The sequence below is a fragment of the Tinamus guttatus genome, unplaced genomic scaffold, assembly GCF_059628265.1.
Source record: "Tinamus guttatus ecotype Peru unplaced genomic scaffold, ASM5962826v1 Tinamus_guttatus_pri_ptg000473l, whole genome shotgun sequence".
In the NCBI taxonomy this organism is placed as follows: Eukaryota; Metazoa; Chordata; class Aves; order Tinamiformes; family Tinamidae; genus Tinamus; species Tinamus guttatus.
Window position 1 is genome coordinate 1,778,320 of NW_028289007.1, and position 24,169 is coordinate 1,802,488.

The 24,169-nt window shown below is 36.0% G+C and overlaps 1 protein-coding gene across 1 annotated transcript in view; it reads left to right on the forward strand.

Moving 5' to 3' along the window:
- Nucleotides 1-24,169, forward strand: part of PRKN (parkin RBR E3 ubiquitin protein ligase) — a 541,751-nt gene that overhangs the window by 184,019 nt on the left and 333,563 nt on the right. The window contains exon 6 of the mRNA XM_088532999.1: nucleotides 16,168-16,283. Coding sequence (XP_088389125.1) covers nucleotides 16,168-16,283 — 116 coding nt within the window. The remainder of the gene's footprint in view (nucleotides 1-16,167; nucleotides 16,284-24,169) is intronic.

Genomic DNA, 24,169 nt, shown 5'->3' on the forward strand with positions numbered 1-24,169 from the left:
TCTTGTTTAGATCAATTGATCATATACTACACAGAAAAAAAAATGGCTAGGTATTTTCTTAGGAAGCTATTTTATTAAGCAATGCATAATTTTGAAGTCCTTCTAACTGAGATCAAGCAAGGTGTCTAAAGATCTCCTATGCTTTAGGTATAGCCTTTATACTACTTTTGTGTGTTCCTTGGTTTTATCACCCACAGGATAAAGATTTGGTTATTTTTTGTGAGCTGCAATTACCTAGACAATCTGACCCACTCAAAGAAACTTGTATATTTGCACTATGTTTCAAATGCTTTTAAGAAGTTTAGCTCTCTTTCCTGTATTGTTGCGATCATTTCTATTAACATGTGGGGAAAAGTCAAATTTTGTAGATGATCAAACAATATATATTGGGGATTAGAATGTCTCCATCAAACACATCCTCTGCTCTTTGAATTTTTCTTAATTTCTTCGTCCTCCCACTGAAAGAAAAGTCCTTTATGGTTTAGAATTTTTGCATCTGCTGTTCAATTCCAGAAAAACTGGTCTGAAAACATAAGTATGCAGCATGTTTTCAAGAAAAAAAAAATCTGTAATGTGTGATTCAACCTTCTCTGGGCAATTACTTTACATCACTATGCTCAGCGTCTCTTCTTAGTGCCGGTTCTAGTCTTCAAAATTGCATTTTAAATTAGATAGTTATTTTGAACACAACTTTATTTATGCTTCAGTGATAAAGTCCTTGAAGACCTCTTCAGATAGTATAAATGCTTCATCATTTGTGGAAGGCAGTTTCAGGTGAGTCAGTATTGACTTGCAGAAGGAACCAGTGATAGCTTTGGTAAGACTGATGGATACCTTGGATTAACAAGTCAATGAGTTTCATTCAAAACTTGTGATACTAGTGTTCAATGGAAAAAACAGTGAATGTCTTATAAATGATCATTTTACACCTTGAAACAGTCAGCATCAAGGACACAATGCTGTTAAAAATGAGTAGGACACAGCTTGTGTTTGTCTGAACCAATCTAGTTTATGCATAGCTCCTGTAATTGCATTGACTATGCTAAAAGACAAATAATATCAGCAAACTAGAATGAAACATAGATTCAGCTTCAGTATCTTTAGAGATTTTACTTTTAGAAATGTCTCAAAAACACATTTGTAACTTAGTGTAGTAGGGAACTCATTTCGTTCCCATGCGTTACAGGCTATTATAAAGACTTACAGCACTGGAGTTGCTTGACTGTCCTAAGTTTGTAATATTCCTGTTTTGCCCTGATAGTCTCCTTTTCCAGTTCCTAGGATGTTCAAAACAACCACATGGAGATTCTTCTTTGCAGAGCACTGTAGAGCCACAACGTATTACAGAAGTTACAAGGGATCAAAAAGTGAAAGGAAAAACTCATGAAGAAAAATCTATTGAGAACGATGAAATGTGAAGACACCCTTTCTGATTTAGGAAGTCTCTAAGCCACAGATTGCTGGAGGTTGAGATCCTATTTTAGGCAAATACCATTTAGGGTTCATCTGTTTTTTTTTTTTTTTTTTTTTTTAACTTATGTCATACGTACTTGGCATGTAGTGTTGGCTTGCTGTTAGAGAAGCTGAAAGATGGTGGCAAGTCTCATTGCCATAATATGTTCCTGACTCTTATATTAGCGTTGCAATTCATTCCATTTACATCACAAAACAAGTCATTTTAGCCTGTTTTGTGGAGTTGATCCATGAATCATCCATGAATATGATCTACTAAAGTTTTAGAAAACTTGCACCTTAGTTTTAGAAAACCTAAGGAAATGGTGAAACAGTAATTTAAACCTATGATATTAAAGGTGGAGAGACACACTGTGAGAGAGTATGGAAGAACCAATTCCAAACTCTAACATTGTGCTCACTTCACAGATGAGGCCAAAAATTTCTTTCAAATACCTTTTGCTTGATAAATGTTTTGCATGGGATGTGACAATGTGTCTGCTGTATTCAGGGGTAGCTTTTTGTAATTCAGGAAAGTTCAATAACACTTTCCCTGACTCTTTTGTTGTTTGCTTCACTGACATAAACAATATGCTACTGTCTGCAGGTGTTGCATATTCACTACTCAGGACTGAAACCTGGGATTTCCACTCAGACAGGCAACATACTCTTACAATCATCTATCAGCAAACCAAAGATGAAGGATGAAGGTGACTTTGATAGGCCACAGTGTACCTGTATAGGAGTCTCTTTACAAAAAATATTAGGTAGAGTTTATGTGGAAGACTGTGCCTTTTTTTTTTTTTTTTTTTTTCCTCATTTGCTTCTGGTAGATGCTGTTACAGGGTGTTTAATATTTGGGTCACTTTGCAGGCTAACACCCTAGGCAATATATTGAGTTAGACCTAAAACTAACTATAAAATTTAATCTGGCATAAAATCTGATTTTCCCTTCATGTCGTCCATTCTCAATGTTCTGTTCTAAATTGTCATAATTCAAAGGTATTAAGTTTTGGTCTAGTTTTCCTAAGACTATGCCTCTCTTGTTTTCTGACCCAGTAGTAGCAAATTAATTATGTAATAGGTAATGAATGGAAGTCAACCCTCCAGCTGACCTGAAAAACCTGATTTCTGTTATCTATGAAATATGCTTCAGGGTTCATTGGCTAACATAGGCTTTAGACTTGCAATATTATTTAGAAAATACATTTTCCTTTGGGTAGATTAGGAGTTTTGACCATTTGAACTCCTCAATTTGCCCTTTGGTTCTCTCTTTTATTCAATCAGGGATTGGTTTGTATCTTCTTGAATTTTTGTCTTTTGCTTCCATGTATGCAACTTGTCAAGGAAACTCACTTTTACAAATCAGAAGAAATAGACTTAAAATGTTAATACATTGTCTCTGTGATATGAAGTGCATCAGGTTAGTGTAGTCAATGGCATTGCCTGCGAGTTTCTCATGTAGGGCAGCGAAATAATTCATACCGAGTTACGGCTTTGGATAACTCTCCCATGGTTCACACTAATGCAGTGGGTAGTTCCTGAATTAATCCTGTCAGAAATGCCTGATTTTTCACAAAGATCGCTATATAGAGCAAGGCAAACGCTGTTGACTAAGCATACAACATATTTCTAGATCAGAAAAGTGAGGTCCAAACAAAACTTCTTTAGTTTTGAAAGTTTACATCGTAGTAGCAGAGGTCTTAGTCTTTTGGGTTTCTCCCTTAATGACTGAAATATCTGAAATGTATAAGAAGTCTTAAATATATGAATAGTCTGCTGAAGTTAGTATTACTACATATTTTAAGCACCTGCTGCAATGGGAGACTAATTTCAATGCATATTAATTACTATATAAATACATAAAAATAGCTTGCTGAAGCTCTTAATGTGTCATTAAGAACACTCAACATTTTGGCTTAGTTTCTGGGAGGATATGTGGAAGTGTAGTGAAGTATTTCCTTTGCATCAGCACAGGGGATCATTTGAAACATATGGTTCAGAAAAACTTGTTAAGAGAATGTTATCCACAGACTATTTTTTGCTTATGCAATGAAAGCAGCCTCATTCAGATCACTGTATCAGTGATACAGTCTATCATAGTAGCTCTTTGGTAAATGCTCGGGCAGTTCTGAAATCAAATGTTTGAGTTTTCCCCTGTGTTGCCTTTAGCCTATGTGGGCAAAGTGACTTCAGTTAAGGATTGTTCATAAAAGCTGGGCATGCTCATACTGCAGCGAGAGGATCTCAAGGCATGTGTTGGAGAAACACAGGCTTTGTGTTTTTCGATGCATAAAACTACCTGTCTTGCACTCCTGCTATCCCACCAGTACACAATCTGAACTGACACAGCATTCTTTGAGTTGGATCAGCAGGTTTCCTTTTTTTTTTTTTTTTTTTTTTTAAAGAAAAGCCAGGTACTTCTGGTGCTGGTATGATAAACGATTAAGAAAAAACTGCTCATTGAATGCTACTGCTAGAATGCCTTCTGGAGAAGCTGTAATAGTGCATATTTCATTCTTTTCAGACAAAAACATCAGTGCCATATGAATTTGAGGTTGTAAAGTCAAGGGAAAAATAACAACTCCAGCTGAGAAGGCATTTATTAAAGGTGCTATGGCTTTTATGTGTGAGCTGAAGTTGGCGCTCACCAACAGATTGATTTCCGGAAGCTTTATCTTAAACATTAGTAGACAACAGTGCCCTGCTTGCAGGATCACTAACCTGTCAAGAAGGATTTGCTGTGATGACTTAATTCTTGTAATTCACAGTTTGTGCTGGAGCAGTTGTATAAGGTGGAATTTGTGCCAATCTCTTTCAACTGATTTTCGAGCTCGGCTGCATTTGAAGTAGACCTTTAATTTAAAATATTTAATTTTCTGGTCAACTGGAAAAGTTGTAATTCTTCTTTGTGAAAATGTATAGAAATAAATGTGAAATTAATATAAACAAGAAGGAAACCATGTTTAAAAACTTGGTCCATCTTCAGATTGCCCTCCCCACCTTCAAAACAGAAACAAAATAAAAACAAAAAAGGTGACAACAATTAAGAGAAGAAGAAACCCTTTATAACTTTTTAAAAATAAATATCCCTCATCAAATCAATAGAGTAATATAGCTGGTATATTTATAGTAATTCTGTTTTCTCAGTTGAGTGTATCATGTCATGTGTAGCATATATTGACTTCACTTCGAATATTAGCTATCATCTTGGAAAAATACTTCTTGATGGAAAATGTCTGTTGTATTTGGCATTTGGAAAGCTCCTTTAATTAGATCAGCAGGTACAACAATTCTGGTTTTCTAGGAAATAGCTCTACACTAATAATGCATATTGTGTGCCAGGCTAGATGATAAAATATTGACCACAGGTACTTGGTATTTCTGACTAGGAATTTTATTGCGTCGGAGCTGAGTGTGTGTTGAGGACAAAACTGAACACAGCTTCAATTAAGGGCTCAGTTAAAGGTTAAAGGCATTTGCTATGATAGGTAGTGTTTTAGGTCATTGATTTTGTTTCCTCAAGAGTGCCTGGTGGTGTGATAGTACTTAGGTGAGAAGTCAAAATTATGAACATGGCAAGGGGGAAAGCAAAGCAAAACTACATCTGATATATCTGAAAAGGTAATGGACCATGTCTGGCATAAACCACATCCAAAAGAAAGATATTCTGAAACTGTAATGGCCACTTTTCAGAATGTTGCATTTCAGTACCTTTAAGTGAAATGTGTTTGTTTTCCAGATAAATAGATTTCACATTTTAACTGCTAATTATGCCAAAGTGTTTATTTTATGCAGGGACCTCTTACATTTGCATTCCCTGCTCAGGGACATGTAGGCCATGTAGCAGAAAGTCTGATTTTGGGGGGATTTTCTTAGCTTTCCTAGTAGACATTATTGCTATCAAAGGGCATAATGCCTGTGTAGAAAGCATAGCAATCAAAAAAGTGCCATGGCAATGGCAACTGCAGGGCAGTGTTTGGCAAACACTCGCTCTTTAATTGCTTATGCCATCTATGGGAGACTTTTGGAGTCAGGAACAAAGATTTGTTTACTATAACAAATGCTATAATAGACCTGTTATGTTTCTGCAAACATAACATTCACGAGGCCAAATTCATCCTTTTGGCTGCATTGATCAATGTTGGCTTTCTCTAAACTGGTATGAATGTTAAACAGGTCTGTTATTTTAAACAAGTAAGTTATTTACTGCATTTTTTATTTCTTATCCTAGAAACTGTAGGTAAGAGGGCAATGAAAACATACATTTTCATTTTTTTTTGTAATGATATTACAGAGAAGATAGTGGATTTATCAGTGTTATGTATTCTAGCTCATCTTACGTATAATCTGAATATATTGAAAATGTTAAAGAAAATTCAGACCACAGTGGAAGTCGTTGAATCTGAACATGATAGAACAGATTCATTTCTTTGCTGCTGAGATTTTAGTCAGTTTTTCTGTGCAAGATCTGTCAAATTTGTGTTTTCCTTCCATTTATAGTAGGCATGTGTAATTTTCAAGAACCTCAAGTAAACCTCTGGGAAAACTTATTTATGTATTTATTTTTATTAACATGTGCATTTTTGTGGATAATTTACAAGCTAGCTCCCCTCTTATCGTGCGATATAATACCACCAATGACTGTATGCAGCATGTAACCTATAGCAGTCTGTAAACCAAATAACTCATATCATGTTCTTTCTGAGCAGGGAAGGCTCCATCTCTCTGAGGTGGGTTCCCATTTAGTCCAACAAAAGTGATGGTTTCTTAAGCATTCTGATATAAACTAAGCTTTAGTTTTCTTTTCTTTCCTCCGACATTTTAGGGAAATTGATAGAGGCAAAAAAAAAAAAGAAAAAAAAAAAAAGATGCAAGCTGAGAAATAATTCTCTTTACAACATTCTCATTTATATCAGTAACTCTTTTTGACCTGAGCAGTTAGCCAAAAACTTGAAATCTTACAGGTCATTTTTGCCCAAAGGACAAAATTCTGATAATTCAAATGTTAATATACAGACAACATAAAATGTTTGTTTCCCTCAACACAAGAAAAATCAAAGCCCAGAAAATGACCTTTGACTCACTTAGACTTCTTTTACTTACTTTGGCTTCCATTCAGAGGCCGTAGTTGAAAAACTCTTCATTTCCCTCAGACTTGTGCCCTTAGAATTAAATGAAACCATGTCTGAAGCCTGAAACTGTTTTTATGTCTTTGTCAGCTCACAAGTTCTTCTCTCTATAATCTTTTACTTTTGTGAGGGGGTACTGGTGAAAATATCTGGTGACAAATACTTACTTTTAGGGTGCAGGATGAAGTGCTACCTGCTTGGAAAGTGTCTCAACTGTTTTGTTCTCATTCACATCCTGATCCATGACAGGCGTTGGAAAGATGGCAGAACAAACCATGCAGTTTTACAAACCTGACATACAGAGCTGAGGCAGGGAGCCACTTGTATAGTATCAGAGCCCAATTCTGCCTGCACTGTGTTCTTGTATAAATATGATATTTAAGGTATTGATGTACTGATGAGACAATCTTTTAATTGAGGGAACCTTAGTGCTAAATGAAGCATCAAAAGTTCCACGGGAACTTAAGGAAAAGTTTTTTAACAGTGAGGGTGACAGAGCACTGGAACAGGCTGCCCAGAGAGGTTGTGGAGTCTCCTTCTCTGGAGATCTTCCAAACCCGCTTGGACGCAGTCCTGTGCCACGTGCTTGAGGTGTCCCTGCTGGAGCACGGGGGTTGGACTAGATGACCTCTAGAGGTCCCTTCCAACCTTAAGCATTCTGTGATTCTGTGAAAGGTGTTTTAGCACTGCCTTTCAAGTTTGTTCATCTTAACAGTTAATGGACGGGTGTGGGGCTTTAGGACATGGATGATACTAGCTGAAGGCTAAGAATCTAAGACTGAAAATAAGTTTGTGTGTGGGGACGGTTGTTTGTTTTGTTTTGTTTTGGCATGATTACTGTGCTAAAAATACCTTTTTTGCTAATCCATGAGTTTGGCCAACTCCTTTGCTATCCAGGGATAGACAAAATGTACACATTTCAGCTGTAGTAGTATCTGATTGGGAATCTCCTGCCTATAAGGCAACAATATGTACACAGAACAGATCATGCAACTCGTGTATTGTGTAGATTGAGAGGTGACATTTGGTTGAAGAAAAGATGCTGAGTTTGCTTAGGTATCTATGATATGTTATCACTGCAGGTTTATTTTTCTGAAAATTCTTTGAGAGATACTGCGGTGTAACTTCGCCCATGACATTTTTACCGTTCATGTATGGGAGTTCTGTTTCTCTTAGATTGTATAGATTGGTGCTGTAATCAGTTTGAATTCCTGATCACTGTTTTTACCCAACATACTTATTAGTATAGTTGGAAAAGAAACAAATCACACACACCTATAATTGCAAACAAATTGTTTTTGTGCCAGAGGCAACACAGCCTGAGGATGATGATGTTTCCTCCCTTCCTGAGCCCTTTTGGTGGTTTACATTCACATCAAAATTCAAAGCTGATTGCCAGAGGAAATTAAGCTCAGAGTAAAGGGCCAGTTCTCTACAGGAAATACTTGATAAGAAATTTAAACAGCTGGATCCTGCTTTAAAAGAGACTGATGGGAAAGTTTAAGTCCTAGAAATCAGTGCTGATATTTGGGATATGATGATTATAACACATCCTAAGTAGCTACTCTGAAGCTGAGGCTTCCTTTGTGGCTCAAGTAATTCACAGTATATGTAAAACAGTTTGTTTTACCCACCAAATTCAACAAAACAGTTCAGCTTGGGTTTCAGAGGCTAAGATGGGTAATTTGGTCTTCTTGACATCTGCATTCTTGGCTCAGACCAGAGGTTAGTTTGATCAGAGGATCTTTCGGTATGAAATATTGATGAAAAAAATCGGGAGCAGAGGGGGAAAGGTGAAAGTTCACTTCCACAGTGACTAAAGGGTGTGCAATTTTAAGGTTGTTTTTATATGAAGGCACAGTCATTGTTGTTATAAGCTTAATATTTACTTATAACTGTCTTCCTGTAATGCCTGTAGCTTGTAAGGCTATGGTGTCCATAACAGATTAGTGCTGGTTTTTTGTGGCTGGCCAAATGTCTGCTGGTGTTTGGATTTTATTGTGGCGCAAAAAGCCATTTTTTAAGGAGACACGATGCCTTACAGTCTCCAGGTCTTTGTCTATACTGCAAGAAAATGAAGGATGGAAGAGCTCACCAGGCTGAAGAGCCCTGTTCGACAGCAGTGCTAGTACCCGAAGGACTGGTTGGTATCATTGCCGGAATGCCAGCAGACTTGGTGGCAGAACTTCTTTTGGTCAGAGCCACACCTGCAGAGACGTGGAGGAAGCACATAGTGCAATGCCTTCGCCAAGCGAGGCAAGTGAGGAATGGTGTTGGGAAGGGTCGCTCAGCTGCACACCAACTCCTTTCCTCGGTGGGCAAAACGGCTCTGCCTGGGTGGCAGCAGTGGAGTGAGTCCCAAAGCATTTCTGCTTCTGATGCCTCTTTGTCTTTCGCAACAGACCAGAAAAGAATAATACACGATAAGCACAGCATTTCTTGCTGCTTTTCTTCCCCACCAAAGTCCTATGAAGCGGTAGTTGCACGTTATCTCCAGAGGCCAGATGTTGCATTTTTAACCTTGGATAATTAATAACCGATCATGCTACTTATTTGAATCTTAATTGGATCCATCATCTCTTTTTTGATTACAATAGAAATTATTAACTGAAAAGTAATAACTGTTTTTATAGTGCAGATGATAGATATGCAAGCTGTATGTGCAATGTACAAAAACGACCATGTAACTATAAGTCATTCATTATCACATACAGTAAGTGATGGTTCCCTCAGAAATGGATAGTGAATAAGATTTTTTTGTTCATTATTGCTCTTGGTTATGGCATATTAGACTCCTGATTAAGACTGAATCATAGAACGGTAGCTATAGCAGTCCTGTTAGTAATTTTTAAACAATATCTATGTTGTTTATTCATTGAATTCCCAAACAATGAATGATAGAAATGTTGTCCCTTGGCAAATGGAATAGATACATTATTATTTACTGTGTAGCTAAAAGTGCCTAATAAAGACTGTCTAAAAAAGTGGCTGAAAGTCAGAGGCTCCTGTTCATACCGTAAATATTTTTCTCCTGTTACCCTCAACTGAAAAAAGAGTATTATATTATTACTTTGTAGTGTAATATTATAATAAATTTATCAGAGCTACCAAAATAAATTTATTATCATAAAGGGGATAGTGTTGTGTTTGATTCTGCGGAAAAATATCTTTGCTATGGAAGTAAACTCCATATCTTTATCTCAAAAATATAATAATAAAATCCTCACTTCCTCTGCCCCACAAAGGTCAACACTGACGTATTAACTGAGAGCAAGCATGCTCTATTTTGGAAATCTTGATGAAGAATTGGCAAAGGACAGTCATCTAAAAGATTTTTATCATGAGTAGCAGGTCTTCTTCCTAGCCAGTGGCATTTTGAGAAGGGCAAAGGAGTTCAGTTAGCCTGTGTTCAGACACGTATTAGAGACATGCTCATATTTCCTTAAGATTTTTTATGCTTCTTTTGTCCATTACCAAATTAAATATGCACATGTGCACACGCTAACTTTTTACAGACACTGCAGCTGAATACCTCTACACCTTATTGGCATTCTGCACATGCAAAGGTATTTCAGCTCAGCTTCGAGGTCTGCTTAATTATCAGCAGTATATTAACGAGACTTTCTATACAATACTTGACCTGAGTGATCAATTTTCTTCCTACATACCATAAAAGCAATTCTCTCAAAGCTTCTGACAGCTTTTATGAACTGACATAGTGTCCTTATACTGCGTCTTCTAGAGTAGAGAGTTTGAAAATCTTTGGGCTAGGCAAATTTCTGTAGAAGTGTATATAGTGTATGCTCGTATTGATGGTGTCATTTTATTTTAGTCTGTACTGATTTTCCTGATTCTGTTCTGTGTATAAGAGATTAGGCCTGGAATTATTCAAATGATCTTTTCTTTCAAATAGAAAAACTGATTGAATAAATGATTTATGTATTTATTTATTTTATCAGCAAGGAAATGTCTAAGTGCATTGATTATTGTTTTAGATAAGTTTTGTATTAATATTGATATATGAAAGGTTAATGTGACCCACATCTTTAATATTCGCATCACAGTATTCATCAAATGTATATTAAGGATCCTACACCTTCAAATCCACTTTCACCATTGAATTACCTAATAACGTTGATTATTGTCCTGCCTAATCTTAATAGAGAATTAGCACTGAACCACATATGTTATTCTGATTTCTGTAATGATTCATTTATATATTTCTTAGTAATTGTTTCAGTAGTTAAAGGAGTTACATGCTGTAGCTTGAATGCTATTCAAATACTATGCAAATATCCTTTCTTTCAAAATGGGCAAGTTTGTAATTAAGCACTGAGGCAGTTCATGAATGTTGTATTCGCCATTTGCCTAGGAGCAATTCAGCCAGCCATGCTCAAAGGTCAATTTTGTTCCCAGGTTAAGGAAGTTAATTGACCTTTGGAAGAATGCTTTCGTCTTTGATAAGAACATTTGATTCTGGTTGGAACCTCAAGTAGAAAAAAAAAAATATTTTGAATTAATATTTTGAAATAATGCAGCTATTGAAGTGTTTGCTGAACTGGGAAATCTGGGAAGTTGTTAGCGCAGGCCACTAATTTGAGGAAGACATCTTCCAGTAATGAGAGCTACCACGAATTGTTGGTTCACAGAAGAAAGTGGAGATAAAGCATTTGTGAGTTTGCTACAGATCATCTAGGATGCAATAAACTCCACTCACTATTCTTGGCTGTACAGGTTTCCTCATATTATTTATACAATGTAATTCAAGCAGCTCTCCTGTCTTTCTTACACTATTTTTTTGACTTTAGAAATCATGCCTCTTTCACATTTAGATTATCTATGACCTTTAACAGTTCTTTTCACTGGAGAAATATATAATCACATGCTCTAGAAAGCCACTGTCTAGAATTCTTCTGGGATATAGGAGCCTTAAATTGCCTCTGCTCAGAGTGAAACTATTTTTTCTCTATGCCAGAACAAATACTTGATTTGAAAGCTATTCTGAGGTAGATTTCCTTCAACCTGCCTGCAGACCCACTAAATAGCTTATTTTTCCGCTGGAAAGGGAAATGAAACCCCATCATGGGAGTATGTCACAATGGGATATGAAGTTTTCTGTCATTCAGAGGAATAATTACGATGATAGAGATGAAGGAAGATTGATGAGTGCTGATAACTTTAAGAATGACATAGTTTATTTTAATAAATGGCTTTGTCTGTCAGTCCTGACATATATGTGGGTCCTCCATCTTGATCCACAATTTATTCAGAAATGAGAACAAGAAATGCAAAGGTGGAACTTGCTTAGGATTTCTGATGGGCTCACGCAGCTGTGAGTAAGAAGTAGGGGTAGGAGTCAGGGCAAAATGGGAATGTGCTGGGAAAAGAATCACAGGATTCATGAGGTTGGAAGGGTCCTCAGGAGTCTGTCAGCACAGAGCCAGCAAGAGACGGTTCCTCTGAAGCGGGGATGAGAATTATGTATAGAAATCCTGCTGCACCAACAGTCCTCCAAATCCCGCAGATACTGTCTTGCTCACTGTGAACCTGTGTTTTCATGTTTATAAGCTGTATATCAGCAGTGGTGCAGCCTATGCTGTTAGCAAAGAGCAGTATTTTTTCTGGGAATCCTGTAAACTGGATTGAGGAACGTGTATGAAGGTGTGATGGACCTACGATCTGGGGTATTTAAGAAGTAGTCAGATAATCGTGCAGGCTGTATGATTATTTCCCCATTCTTTTCCACTTTATTCTGTAAATTTTGGTTATTATAAGGTTAAAATTCTGAAAGTAGTTTTGTTGTTACATAGCATAATCTAAATTAAGAATAGAAAGAAGTTTTAGTGTTCACCTTAGGAAGTAATCACTACTTCCATGAGTGTGGCAGTCTGACAAAATTAGAGCATTAACTGGCTGCAAGGTCTCTACATCTATTTGAAAGCTTACCTTATTATACACAATGGTTTAAATTAAACAATACAGTGCATTCACCGCAGCCTATCATACAGCGCGTGAAGGACAGTGATGTAATTCTAAGTAAAAGAATAGCTATATTTGCGTGCCTGACAGGCAAGATTGGGTGGTGAAGAATGTCTGAAATTTCTCCACTTGTATTTTATCCTTAGCAATTTCATTGCAGGAATCAGTTAGGAAACAGCTTGTACTGCTAGAGAATTGTGGTTTATCTTTCTTTATAAATGCTTATATGTCTTGGCATAAGGATGTTGTGCTTGCATCATAAGAAGCCTGTTAAATCTGGAAAAAAAGAGGACTGAAATCCTCTACTAGCCTAGTTCAAACCTAGCAGAGGTCCTTCTGGCCCTTGGGAGTTGTCCATAATCAGAAGTGACCTTACTGAGAAAAATATTTCATCATCAGTAAAGACATATCTTTAAGGAAAAAAAAAGTATCAAGTTGGATATTTAAATTATGATCTTTTAACTGTATCCTATATAACAAGCAAATCTTTGTAGATTATTTTTGCAGTGTATAAAAATAGGCAGCAAAAATTGGCTGCAACTGGAAAACTAATGGAGTCCTTGACTTCTATAATACTGCAAACAATTAAAGTATGTATTACTATAATAAAAATGTATGGAAATGTAGTCCATGCTATGCCAGAACTATCTAGCATCAACATGCTGTGCTTTTCAGTATTTCTGTTCTAATCCCACTCTGTGAACTCCCATCACAGCACTGATGTCTCAGACACACAGCAGTAGTAAAGCAATTTTTATGACTAAAAAATTACAGCCATTATTTGGAATCATCAAAATAAATTAGAATCAGTTTTAATTATTAATATTACTAAATCTCTATTTGCTAGCATTGTTCTTATGTTCCACTTTTAAATCCCAGAGAGCTATACTTCCCAGGCCGAGGTCTCTATTTCATGTTTGTTCCTTTATAATATGGTTCATAATATTTTTGGTGAGCCTTGTTGCTTCATCATAGAAAGGTTAAGGAATATTAGCCCTGTCTCTCTCCATTGTGTGTTGTCAGTCCAAAACTTAATTCTGAAAGTGTCATCCTTGTGCTCTGCAGGGATGAATTGTCTGTGGTGTTCATTAGCCTTCTCTTCCTGCATATTACTTACAAAGAAATTTATCTGCATGCATCTTCATAAGGCATACAGTAATCTTATTTTCTTTCTCTAATTTCCAACAGAAAGGGTACAGAATTACAAGAAAATGTAAAACCAGCAAATGATATATTATATTTTGCAGTCGCATCCAAGAAAGAATGCTTTCTGGTTGTTCTGATTGTTTGCAACGTCTGTGATAAATAGGGATAAAAATAGTATTAAATCCCACATGCCAAAGAAAGAGACACTCCAAAAAAAAAAAAAAAAAAAGTAAACTACAGGTATAAAACTGTTTTAAGTGTTTTAAAGCTTACTTCCTTTATTGCTCATTTTTTTTCGTTTTGCTGGAGACCCAAAGAAAGGTTTAATGTAGTGGGTAAGTTATTCTACGAAAAAATAAAAATAATTAAAAAAAATATCTGCTTTATATTTCCTTAACCATAGTTTATTTGTTCTGGAATAGTGAGAGGTCAATATTCTTAGTCATTTCCAAGAAGTGTACTGAAGCAAGATGACATTTTCAGGATTTCTGCATTTAAATAAGTCTTTACCATTTCATTCAAATAAAAGTAAAATCAAATTAAGTGTTTAAGAAAACCCAAACTCCAAAACCCATTAGCAAATAATACAGATTATAATGATTGATAGGTACATTATTAGAGGTTGAAAATAGGTTAAAGTTACAGGCTGTGCAAGTGTTCTGTGCGCTCTAGTTGAATGTGCATCTCCACTGACCCATTCAGAATTGGTGAAATGCTTCCAAATAAGTTGGTATTGAAGTGTTTTATTAGGCTGTGGTCTTACTGAGGCAAAAAACATAGAAACCTAGAATCTCTTACTAGGATGACTTTAAACACCATTCATTGTTTTGTAGTAGTAACTGGTGTTATATAACAGGACAAAAAGATGATTTAGTCATAAGAAATATGACTATACATTCATATGTATGGATGATTATTTTAAGAAGTTTTACAAGCAATTAATTGAATTTTAAAGTAAAATTGCCTCATAAACTGTCCTCCTATCGCTTAGGTACCTTAAACTGTTACTATTAAGTAGTTCAGACAACTCAACTCCTAGTGGAGTCTAAATATTTTGCTAATGGTTGCTCTGTCGGAGCTGATCTGAGAAGTAGAATTTACTAATCTAGGAGCAAGGTTGTATTAATGTTCTGGTATAATAGTCACCAGGCTCCATGGCAGAAGTGTTACTGCATTTGCCTGATGTTACTGCATTTACCTGATGTAAGAATACACAATCCATCTAAAAGATCATGTGTGACAGAAAACAGGAATCGACAATTCTGTTCCTCAGACATAGAGGAACTCTGCTGCAAGGTTCAAGGCAGTGAGAAAATAAGAGTTTTTCCTGGACTGATTATGTACAATATGGTAGCAAATATCAATGCAAGGCTGTGTAGGAGGGAAAGATGATTTTTATATTAAGCAAAACTAATTTCATTTGGTTGCTCTCTTTCTCTTCTGCTGGCATACTGCCCAGCACCAAGACATGTCCAGATAGTCTAACTGCATATTTGAGGTGTCGAGGATTATTAGGAAACATCAAGTAGCAAGACTTTCTTTTTTGACAGCTTTTCAGTTGCTGGTTTCTGGATGAGCCTTTTGCACCATTTAAGTTTGCAATGATTTGCCCCTCCCCCCTTCATCCGTCAACACCCATCGCTCTTTCAGGCCTTCTCGTTTCTTCTGATGCTTTTGTGCCTTTCCCATTCCTCCCTTATTTATAGCAGTCTTAATTTTTCTTTTACAAACCAAATTGGAGACTGTGAGGAGAAAAGCTTTCAGAGGAATAAATACTGCAAACTGTTGCCTATTGCAAAGCACATTTCTTCAATCAGCTTTTATTTACATATGCACACAGAGGTTTGGACACTTAAATCAATCTCTCATAACAAAATCTTATCAAAGCTCATTGCGATAAATACGGCTTTCCCCAGGGAGCAGTGCAAAAGAGAACAAAGCACACAGTTTTGTAAGTATTATGCCCATGAAAGCACTGTAAGCGTCTGCGTAGAGCAGTCTGGTCTGAAGGAAGTTAACTCAAATGCAATGTAATATAGAATTACAAACGTAATACGGGTCTAAAGAGAGATGGAACAAATCCTGTGAAAATACTAATGCATAGTCACTCACAATGCTTAGTATTCTGCTTTTTGTTAGATGTAGGAAAGAATATCACTTGGCTATGAATCCAGAAATTCACACTGTGTATCAGCCCAATTACACTAGTACATCACACTGATACCAATCCAGTACGCAAGTAGATATTTCCTTCATTAGAAAAAACATTGAGCAAAATATGTGCCTCACCAGGCATTTTTGTAAGGGATTCTTTCTAAATCTTTCCTGACAACTGTCCTCCTTTTCTGTTGACAGTGGTGGTTTGTTACTAGTTTCAAATATTAGTTGGACTAAGATAAAGAGAGGACATGAGCTGCAGCTAAGTAATGTTCTCTTTATCTCTCCTTCAATATTTCAGGAATTTTACTTTAAATGTGGAGCACACCCGACCTCTGCCAGTGAGACGTCTGTGGCTTTGAACCTCGTTACCACAAACAGTCGCGGTATCACATGTGTAACATGCACAGATATTAGGTAAGTACAAGGAAATATATCAGAGATGCACATTGTCAGTGTTTTCAAGCACCTATCACTTTTCTCCTCTTCCAGATTTCTTTTTTAAACCTTTTTTTTTTCTTTTCCTAGTATCATTCTGGAAAAATGGCTTATATTGCCAGTTTGGTTTTTTTTGTTTGTTTTTTTTCCTGGTGTGGAAAGCTTTCATTCTTGTATCTTGGTTGAATTTTACATGCAAATCTGACTACTTAAACTCTAAATACAAGTAGAAGTGCTCAAGTTAGTGGCATAAATGCATAGGTCTGTGCCTTTAATCTGCAGTTGACAGCCAATGATGAATACAAGATTTTGAAGGGAACAATATATTCTTGTGGAAAAGAGCCTATAATATTTATTTTATAAATCTGAACAAAATATTTATGATGCATCTGTTCTTGTATTCTTGCTGATTTTAATTTTAAATTCTATAATCCATTTTACCACATGGTATCTGGGCACATACATTTTAGAATACCATTGCTTGTGAATGAATAGATTAAAAGCCAGTTGCCTCAGAACAACAGCTACCATTCTTGTGAAGACCTGACATGCATTCTTCTACTGATTATGAGGAGAAAATGAGGTGAAGCCTCAAAAATAATAACATCATACTATTCCGTTTAAGTATATCTATTAATTGGTTCTGCAATTTGCAGGAACAAAAGGAATTTAGAAAAAAAAATACTGGGGCAGTACTCTTACAGGAGGTCAAGAACTGTGATAGAAACTGTTGGGAGATCTTCTTTAGGAAGAAAAGCTGTATTCCTGGAAGTAAATTTCCTGTTGCAAATATTAGCTTCTTAATCTGATGCTACCTCAGGCCTAGTATAATTATATTGCTTTAAGTTGTGCTTGCATACTGTTTCATTGACAGCAGTGACTGCATTTGGCCAATTGTGCAGTGAAAGAATAATATGGTGTCCCTCAGTTCACATATACCCAGGATTTATGAAGTTATTGTGTGTGTCTCTTTCTAAATCTACCTTGCAGGCTGTACTGAATTACTTTGACAGATTGTCCCAGTAGTCTGCTATGCAGTTATACTAACCTCTCTGTAGTTAAGGGTAATATGAAGTTTCCATTTCGAGCCCAGCTTTCTCCTTTTCCCATAAACAAGAGTAAGGAATATCAGCCATAACTGTATTTGCTTAGGCTTGGGATCTGCTTATAATTCTTTCAAATAAATTTGAAATGGATATGTTGACATTTTCCTGAATTGATATATTCAGTCTCAAACTATTCACCTGTATTCATAAAGCAGTAATTTCTTTCCTTTTTTTGTGCCAAAATCCCAAAGGAAAGAAAGAGATAAGACTTAATTTACGGGCAGGATTTGCTTAGCTGAAATGTAGTTCCCAGGACTAAATATTGGCTTCCTAAACTTTAAGAGTAAAGGCTATTAGGACCATTTAGGGGCGTGTTTCAGAAGCAAGACAGTTCTCATTTATTTACATTAAGGCATCGATTGACTGTTGGAGCCCTAAACTTTAGCAGACTTTTAGCTCAGAACACAAACTGTGTCTAAACATTTGTGGGAGTTCTAACAAAGTGTTATACGGAACGGGGTAGGTTTTAGAGGAGCTGATAAGATACTGGGAATTAGCCATGATATTCCTATCACAGACTCACTGAAGTCTCTCAGGTACAGGCTCTCGTCCTGCCTTCTCCCCTCTAATTTGCATGGCACAGTCAAATTTTGAAAATAGGAATACCTCACACTTCCTTGTTCATCCATAATGTTGTCACCTTATCATAGGGCATGAGAACTAGGATATTTTGGTATTAATCTATCACTAGTTAGGCCCCCTATGACTTCTGTACTGATGTTCTTATTCATGTGCTCATGCGCTTCTTTTCTTAAGTGCTTCTTAATGTTGTGCTTAAACATATCCTTATTAACTGTAGCTGTCCACATTATTTTGTATGGGCAATCTTGTGACTTGTCAAAATAATTTCAAATATATTTGTGATTAAATCATTTTTAAATTAAGATGATAATATTTTTCCTTTTTTTTTTCCAATTGCAAGGATGGTCAAGAGTCTATGGAGCCTTTAAAAGACACAGTCAAAGCTAAGCATATTTTGCAAAGGGCTAAAGATAGGAGCAGAGAATCAGTTATCAGAGTTGGGCCAAGGTCATTGAAAATCTTTGAGCTATTAAGAAACTAAGCATGGCTTTCCTAAGTTTCCTCAACTTTTTTCCCAACCTAATGTTCTTGGAAAGTTTTGATAAAACTCAAAACAATATAAAGATACCTGGCCTTTTTACCTTAGTTAAACATTTAGGTGGCAGTGTGTATTCGTGCTGCTGATTCTTTCATAATACTGCTCTGTGCTGAAAAATACCAACTTAGAGAAACTTGTTTTTATCATTCTACAGCACTGAGGTGGCCAAGAGGGAGAAAAGAGCATTATTACCTCTGCCATAAAAAAAAATAAATTAAAATAATAATAATAAAAAAAAGTTTATTCTTCAACATGGATTTTTCTTTCTTTTTTTTTGGCTGAAAATATAGAAAAAGAAAAAAATTACAAGCAGCAACTGTTTACATATACATGTACACCATTTCTCTATTTGTTAGGATCCATTTATTATGGACAGCTGGTCCGCCAGCAGTGTTACTTTCCGTATGTTTGGTCCAATGTGTGATTTTAACAAAGTTTGCAGAGCTCATTAAAAATAAATCTCATTTAAAGTAGTTGCTCCCTACAGTATGTAGAAAAAATACAAAGAGGAAGTATTTATTTTCAAGTGTGCATAAGGCACACATCCTGTTTGCCCTAGGTTTATATTTGATCTGAATATTTTCATGCAGCTCTGACCCACAGAGTGAAATACTCCACAGCCAAATACCCTTGCAGAGTTAAGTTAAATCCATAGTCAGTATTCCATGCAGTTTAATACCTTCCAATGTTTTCTGCATATCTGCAGCAGAGTTAGTGTGAATTGGCAGCCTTTATGCAGTTATTTTTTGCTATAGTATTCAAGATGATGTGTTGCTATTTTATGTCTTTGAAGACACTCTTAATAGGTTGAGCAAATGGCTGAAACTTGAAACAAATACTGAAACTGTGCAGTCCTCAAGGGGACATCTGCTTTTGTCAACTGTTTCCAGTAGAAATAACATCAAACGGGTTAGGAGTACCTCTGGGTACCCATAAATCAAGCTCAGGAATAACAACAGCGTTAAGCAATATAAAAATAAAATGTATAGAGCAAAAGAAGTGCCTCACGTCATCTTTCACAAACTAGGTAGCGTACAATTCCTAAAGGCACTGTTATTTTTAGCATTCAACAGATACTAAGTATAAAGATATGTAGGGCCTACTGCCATTTTGTAGATAGGAAGAATTTTCCAGGAAGAGAAGTATTTGCTGTCATTTTGATCAAAAGTTTTTATTTTTATTAAACAAATACCTATTTTATAACCTTGAAAAAAAGTTTTGCTTTGTTTAGGAAAGTGGAGTTTTGTAATTTGCTTTTCTGCTACACAGACTTCCTACTACTAGAGTTTAAAGTGTAAGCTTGGTTTTCCAACTGGTGACAGTCTGAAGTGCAAGTGCAAGATGTTCTTCAAGGGTAACTGGGATTCAAGGACTTTGTCATAATTATTTTCAGCCAAATCAGTTCATACTGTGATCATATTAGACTCCACAGGCAGGGAAGGATTGCAGAAAATCAGTACCTGGAGGAGAGAAATCCAAGGGTAGGTACTGTATGGGAAGTCCTGTTAGAAATTCAGTAGACAGCTCTCATCATCTTGAATCAACAAAGAGTGAATGCTTCTGCATGTTGTTAACTCTGTGTTAATTTGTTTCTGCTGGGACTAATCTGAGCCTCCAAAGCTTCTGACTATCTCTTAATTAACCATTTTCTCAGTACTTTTTTTTTTCTGAAGAAAAAGTACAGTCCAAACCTACTGTCCCACAACATTTTCTGGTGTCCTTCTATCACTCCAAATCATTTGTAGAGTCAGGACTGAGACTCATGACACTAGAGTAATTGAGATAGAGGTTTTTTTTACGTGGTGGTTTTTCCAAAAACAGTGAGGGATAGAATCATCAGCTTATCAGTAAATAAATGTGGATTTTACCTGCTTGAAAAGGAAGGCCAACTTCCACCAGTTATTTTGAAATTTGAGATTTTCGTAGTATTTGAGGGTTTTGATCATTATAACGTCACTGACGTAAGAAGGAATGCCAAGTTCTTTAGCAGCTACCACATGCTGTCCCATATGGCATATTAATGCTGCATGATGCTTTGAGGTCAAATATTTCATCTTGTTTAGGTTAAAAGTTTTTTCTCTTAGTTTTCTTTCTTTCTGCAGACAGTTGGTATGAGTGCAGTCTGGATTAAATAACTCTATGTGTGTACATATGTATACATATTTATGTATACATATACATACATATATATATATATATGAGGAGGAATTTATAAATGAATACAATAAAGAAGTATATGAGATAGTATACTGTCTGCCACAGTATTTAAAAGCTTTAAAATACAAATCAGGCTAGAATGTTTATTTTCAGAACTTGAATCAAGTGTTGCTAAACATTTGCTAAAGAGGCAATTTGCAAAGTTCAGATTCTAGGTGTGCATATCTGAAGTGTCAACATTTCCAAAGTTTTCCAGTAGTTTTTATTTAGGTCAACATTTGCTGTACTTGAACAAAGTTTTATCAGGGAACTTCTATTCCATTCTGAAATCAAAATGCAGACTGTGTCCATTATAAAAAGTTTCCCATATGATGCTTTTCAGAAGAGAACGTAGCACCTTATTCTAGACTTATAATTGCTATTTGCTTTTGCTTCAGGGGTCCAGGATCTCAGGATTGCCTCCTGGATTATTGTAAGCAAAGCAGATTATCAAATCTATGTTTAGCTAATGTTTTTAAGGTACATTTTTCCTCTCTGTGTTTTAATAATGTGTTCTTTGTCTGCTCCAAACCTTTGCCTGTTAAATCTATTGTGGTTTATATACCTTGAATAGTTCAAAGAGGAATAGGAAGAGATTACATTAAGAATTAAATCTACTTTGTCTAAGTACTTTTACCATCAGGGACAAAGTCTACTGCTTTCTCTTCTAATGCTCCTGAAATTAATTGGATTTCTGAAGAATCACTTACTTAAAGTAAGAAATTAATCAAATATCAAACTCAGAGTTGTTACTAATTGGCTTGGGGCTTCCCCTCCCTTCCGCCTGTAAGGCAGACTATAGAATACTGATTCTCCAGCTCTAATGTTTGGCTTCTGGCATAAACAACACACAGAAAACATTTTGTTGGTGACGGTATTTTGAAATGTGAACAACATGTAACAATGCACTGGCAGTCAGTGACCTTCATTTCTTTAGTGGTGCCCATGGTGGGTTTTGGACTTGAACAGTTGTACCAAGAGGACTTCTGGAAGATGTGTTTTTTGCATGCAATTCAGCCACCTTAACTTTTCCATTTAATTTTTACCAACAGTATGCAGCAGCCCCACTCTGGCAATGACAAAACAGCAATTCTTGCTGTTTTGCCTCTGAATCTTTTAAGATCTGCATTGGAACTGCATCTCAGTGAGAGAGAATTTACAGTTTCCTACATATATTTATGGAACAAAAAGACTAGTTTGGGGAAGCTTTTGTACCGTCATATTGTGCAAGACCTTTCCTGGCAGGGAATGAGTGAAGAAGGATGGTGTGCAGCCAAACTCTGTCTCTTTTGCTAAGCATAAAAGGAGAACTTCTTTTCTCTCCATTTAGGAGAATAAAATATTACTACTTTTCTTCTTCCTGGCACATTTTTTTTTTTTTAACCCAAATTTTACCCAAATCCTTTCTTGGCTTGGATTGTGTATTACTTACAAGCTGGTAGGAAGGAGAAATAGAAGGGAATGTCTGACTGATTTGACTACCTGCTGATTTTTTTTATGCTTATATGCATGTTTGCGCATATTCATATATATGACTTTCAGTATGCTTAAATGTGTTTGAAATAGATATTGATGTGAGTTATTGAAACAGTCACAATCAAATTTTATTTCTAACATGAATTGATTTCAGTAACCTGCATCTCTAATGTCATTTGATACACAGTACATCTCATCAATTTCATTTTTCATTTTAAGTTTCACTTGAAGCCTGCAGTTTGCACAGTATTATCAGTGGACTCTTCATTAACTGTTGTATCTTCTCTGCCATTCTTATTTATAGTGTGATTAATACAGTTCTTGCAGATTTCTTTGATTATGCAGTTTCTTGCAGATTTCTTTGATTATGCATTTTAATGTATGTACAAGTCATGGAGACTTAATAGATTAAATGTGTTCTGCTGTATGAGTAATTTTAAAAAGGAAATGCATCATGTATACATCAAGTTCACAATATTCAAAATGTGGCAAGCTTTATTTTCGAAAAAAAATATGGGAAAGCCTGAGTGTGACTACTTAGATATGATCAATTAACAAAAAATGGTAGCTACTGAACATGCTCTAGTTTTAACTATAAATGTAAGAATTTATTTGAAATGTCTAAGAAGAGCTGAGCAACAGGTGATTGTGAAGTGTTTTTAAAATGTGCAAGCCCACAGTTTGACTGCTTTGTCATAGATGCTTACAGAGATGTATTTGTGACTTTCTTTTTTTCTTCTTTTTCTTCTTTTTAAAGTAATTATTTAACAGGGGAAAAGTCATTTTTGCCTCTGGCTTGTTCTGCTCTAGGGCAGGGTTAGTAATGCTGAATGTTATCACCATTTGATAGCAATATCGCGGTCTGTGAGAAGTTAGATTGGAGGTCACGATCTATTTATCTTTGGACAGATGTCCGCATTTCAAAAACTTACCACCACAGCTGATACTAATTAGCAAGCCTAACAATCTCAGCAGAGACACGAGAACTGAGTGATCAAGGTGAACAAATTGCAGAGATGCTCCCTTGAGGTCTAAACTCACATATTCTGGGAAGGTTTGTAGAGAAACTTCAACTCTTGCACTCCTCCATTTTATTAAGCAAAATGGAGAATTGATTAATTTTCCATGTATATATATTTATGTATATGTTATACATCCACACGCGTATATAAAATATATATGCACACATGTGCATTGTTTCTTCCCTTGCATTTCTTTTCCATATGTGATCTTTAGTTATTTGAAGTGCATTACATTTTTAAACTTTTCCTTTGCACAAGCTACGTTAGTTTTATTATACTTTACGCAAAAGACAAATCTGCCTATATTCTTGGTACAAGTAGAAATCACAGAGAGTCCTCTCTTAGCATGAGAATGCCATTTGCATTTTTTTCCAAATAATTCCGGAATTACTTTTGTCTTGTTAGCAGCAACAAAAAGAACTATCAAACTGCTCTATTCTGCATGTTTGCTAAAGCCAGTATCATACAAATAGCTGCCAAGAAACCCAGGACCAGACATATGAGTTATATTGTAGAGCAATGTAGAGCAATGCTAACTGCACCTGGGGGTGTTACCTCCATGAATCTGGCCAACATATTCTTGCCTAAGGACTGATGATGCTGATGCCAGTCCTGAAATCTACTCTTGGGCGAGACTATGCCTTTTCTTCCCAGTAGAGCTGATTTGCTCTTTTCCGACAATGTAAGTTATATTTATTCAGTTTTGGTAACTGTGCCTCACAAGGAATGATACTATGTCCCAGTATGGAAGCATATGGTGAGAATCCATCTGCAATATGATTCAGTCTGGTTACAAGGAGATAAAACAGCTTCAGAAAGTCATTTATTCAGTCCAATACAATGTAATTTTATTGTGTTTGAAGTAAAATACCAAAATAAGGAGGGAGAGAGGAAGAGTATTTTAAAGGCTTTACTCATTGAGTTTCCAATGCCCTTTTGTCATTA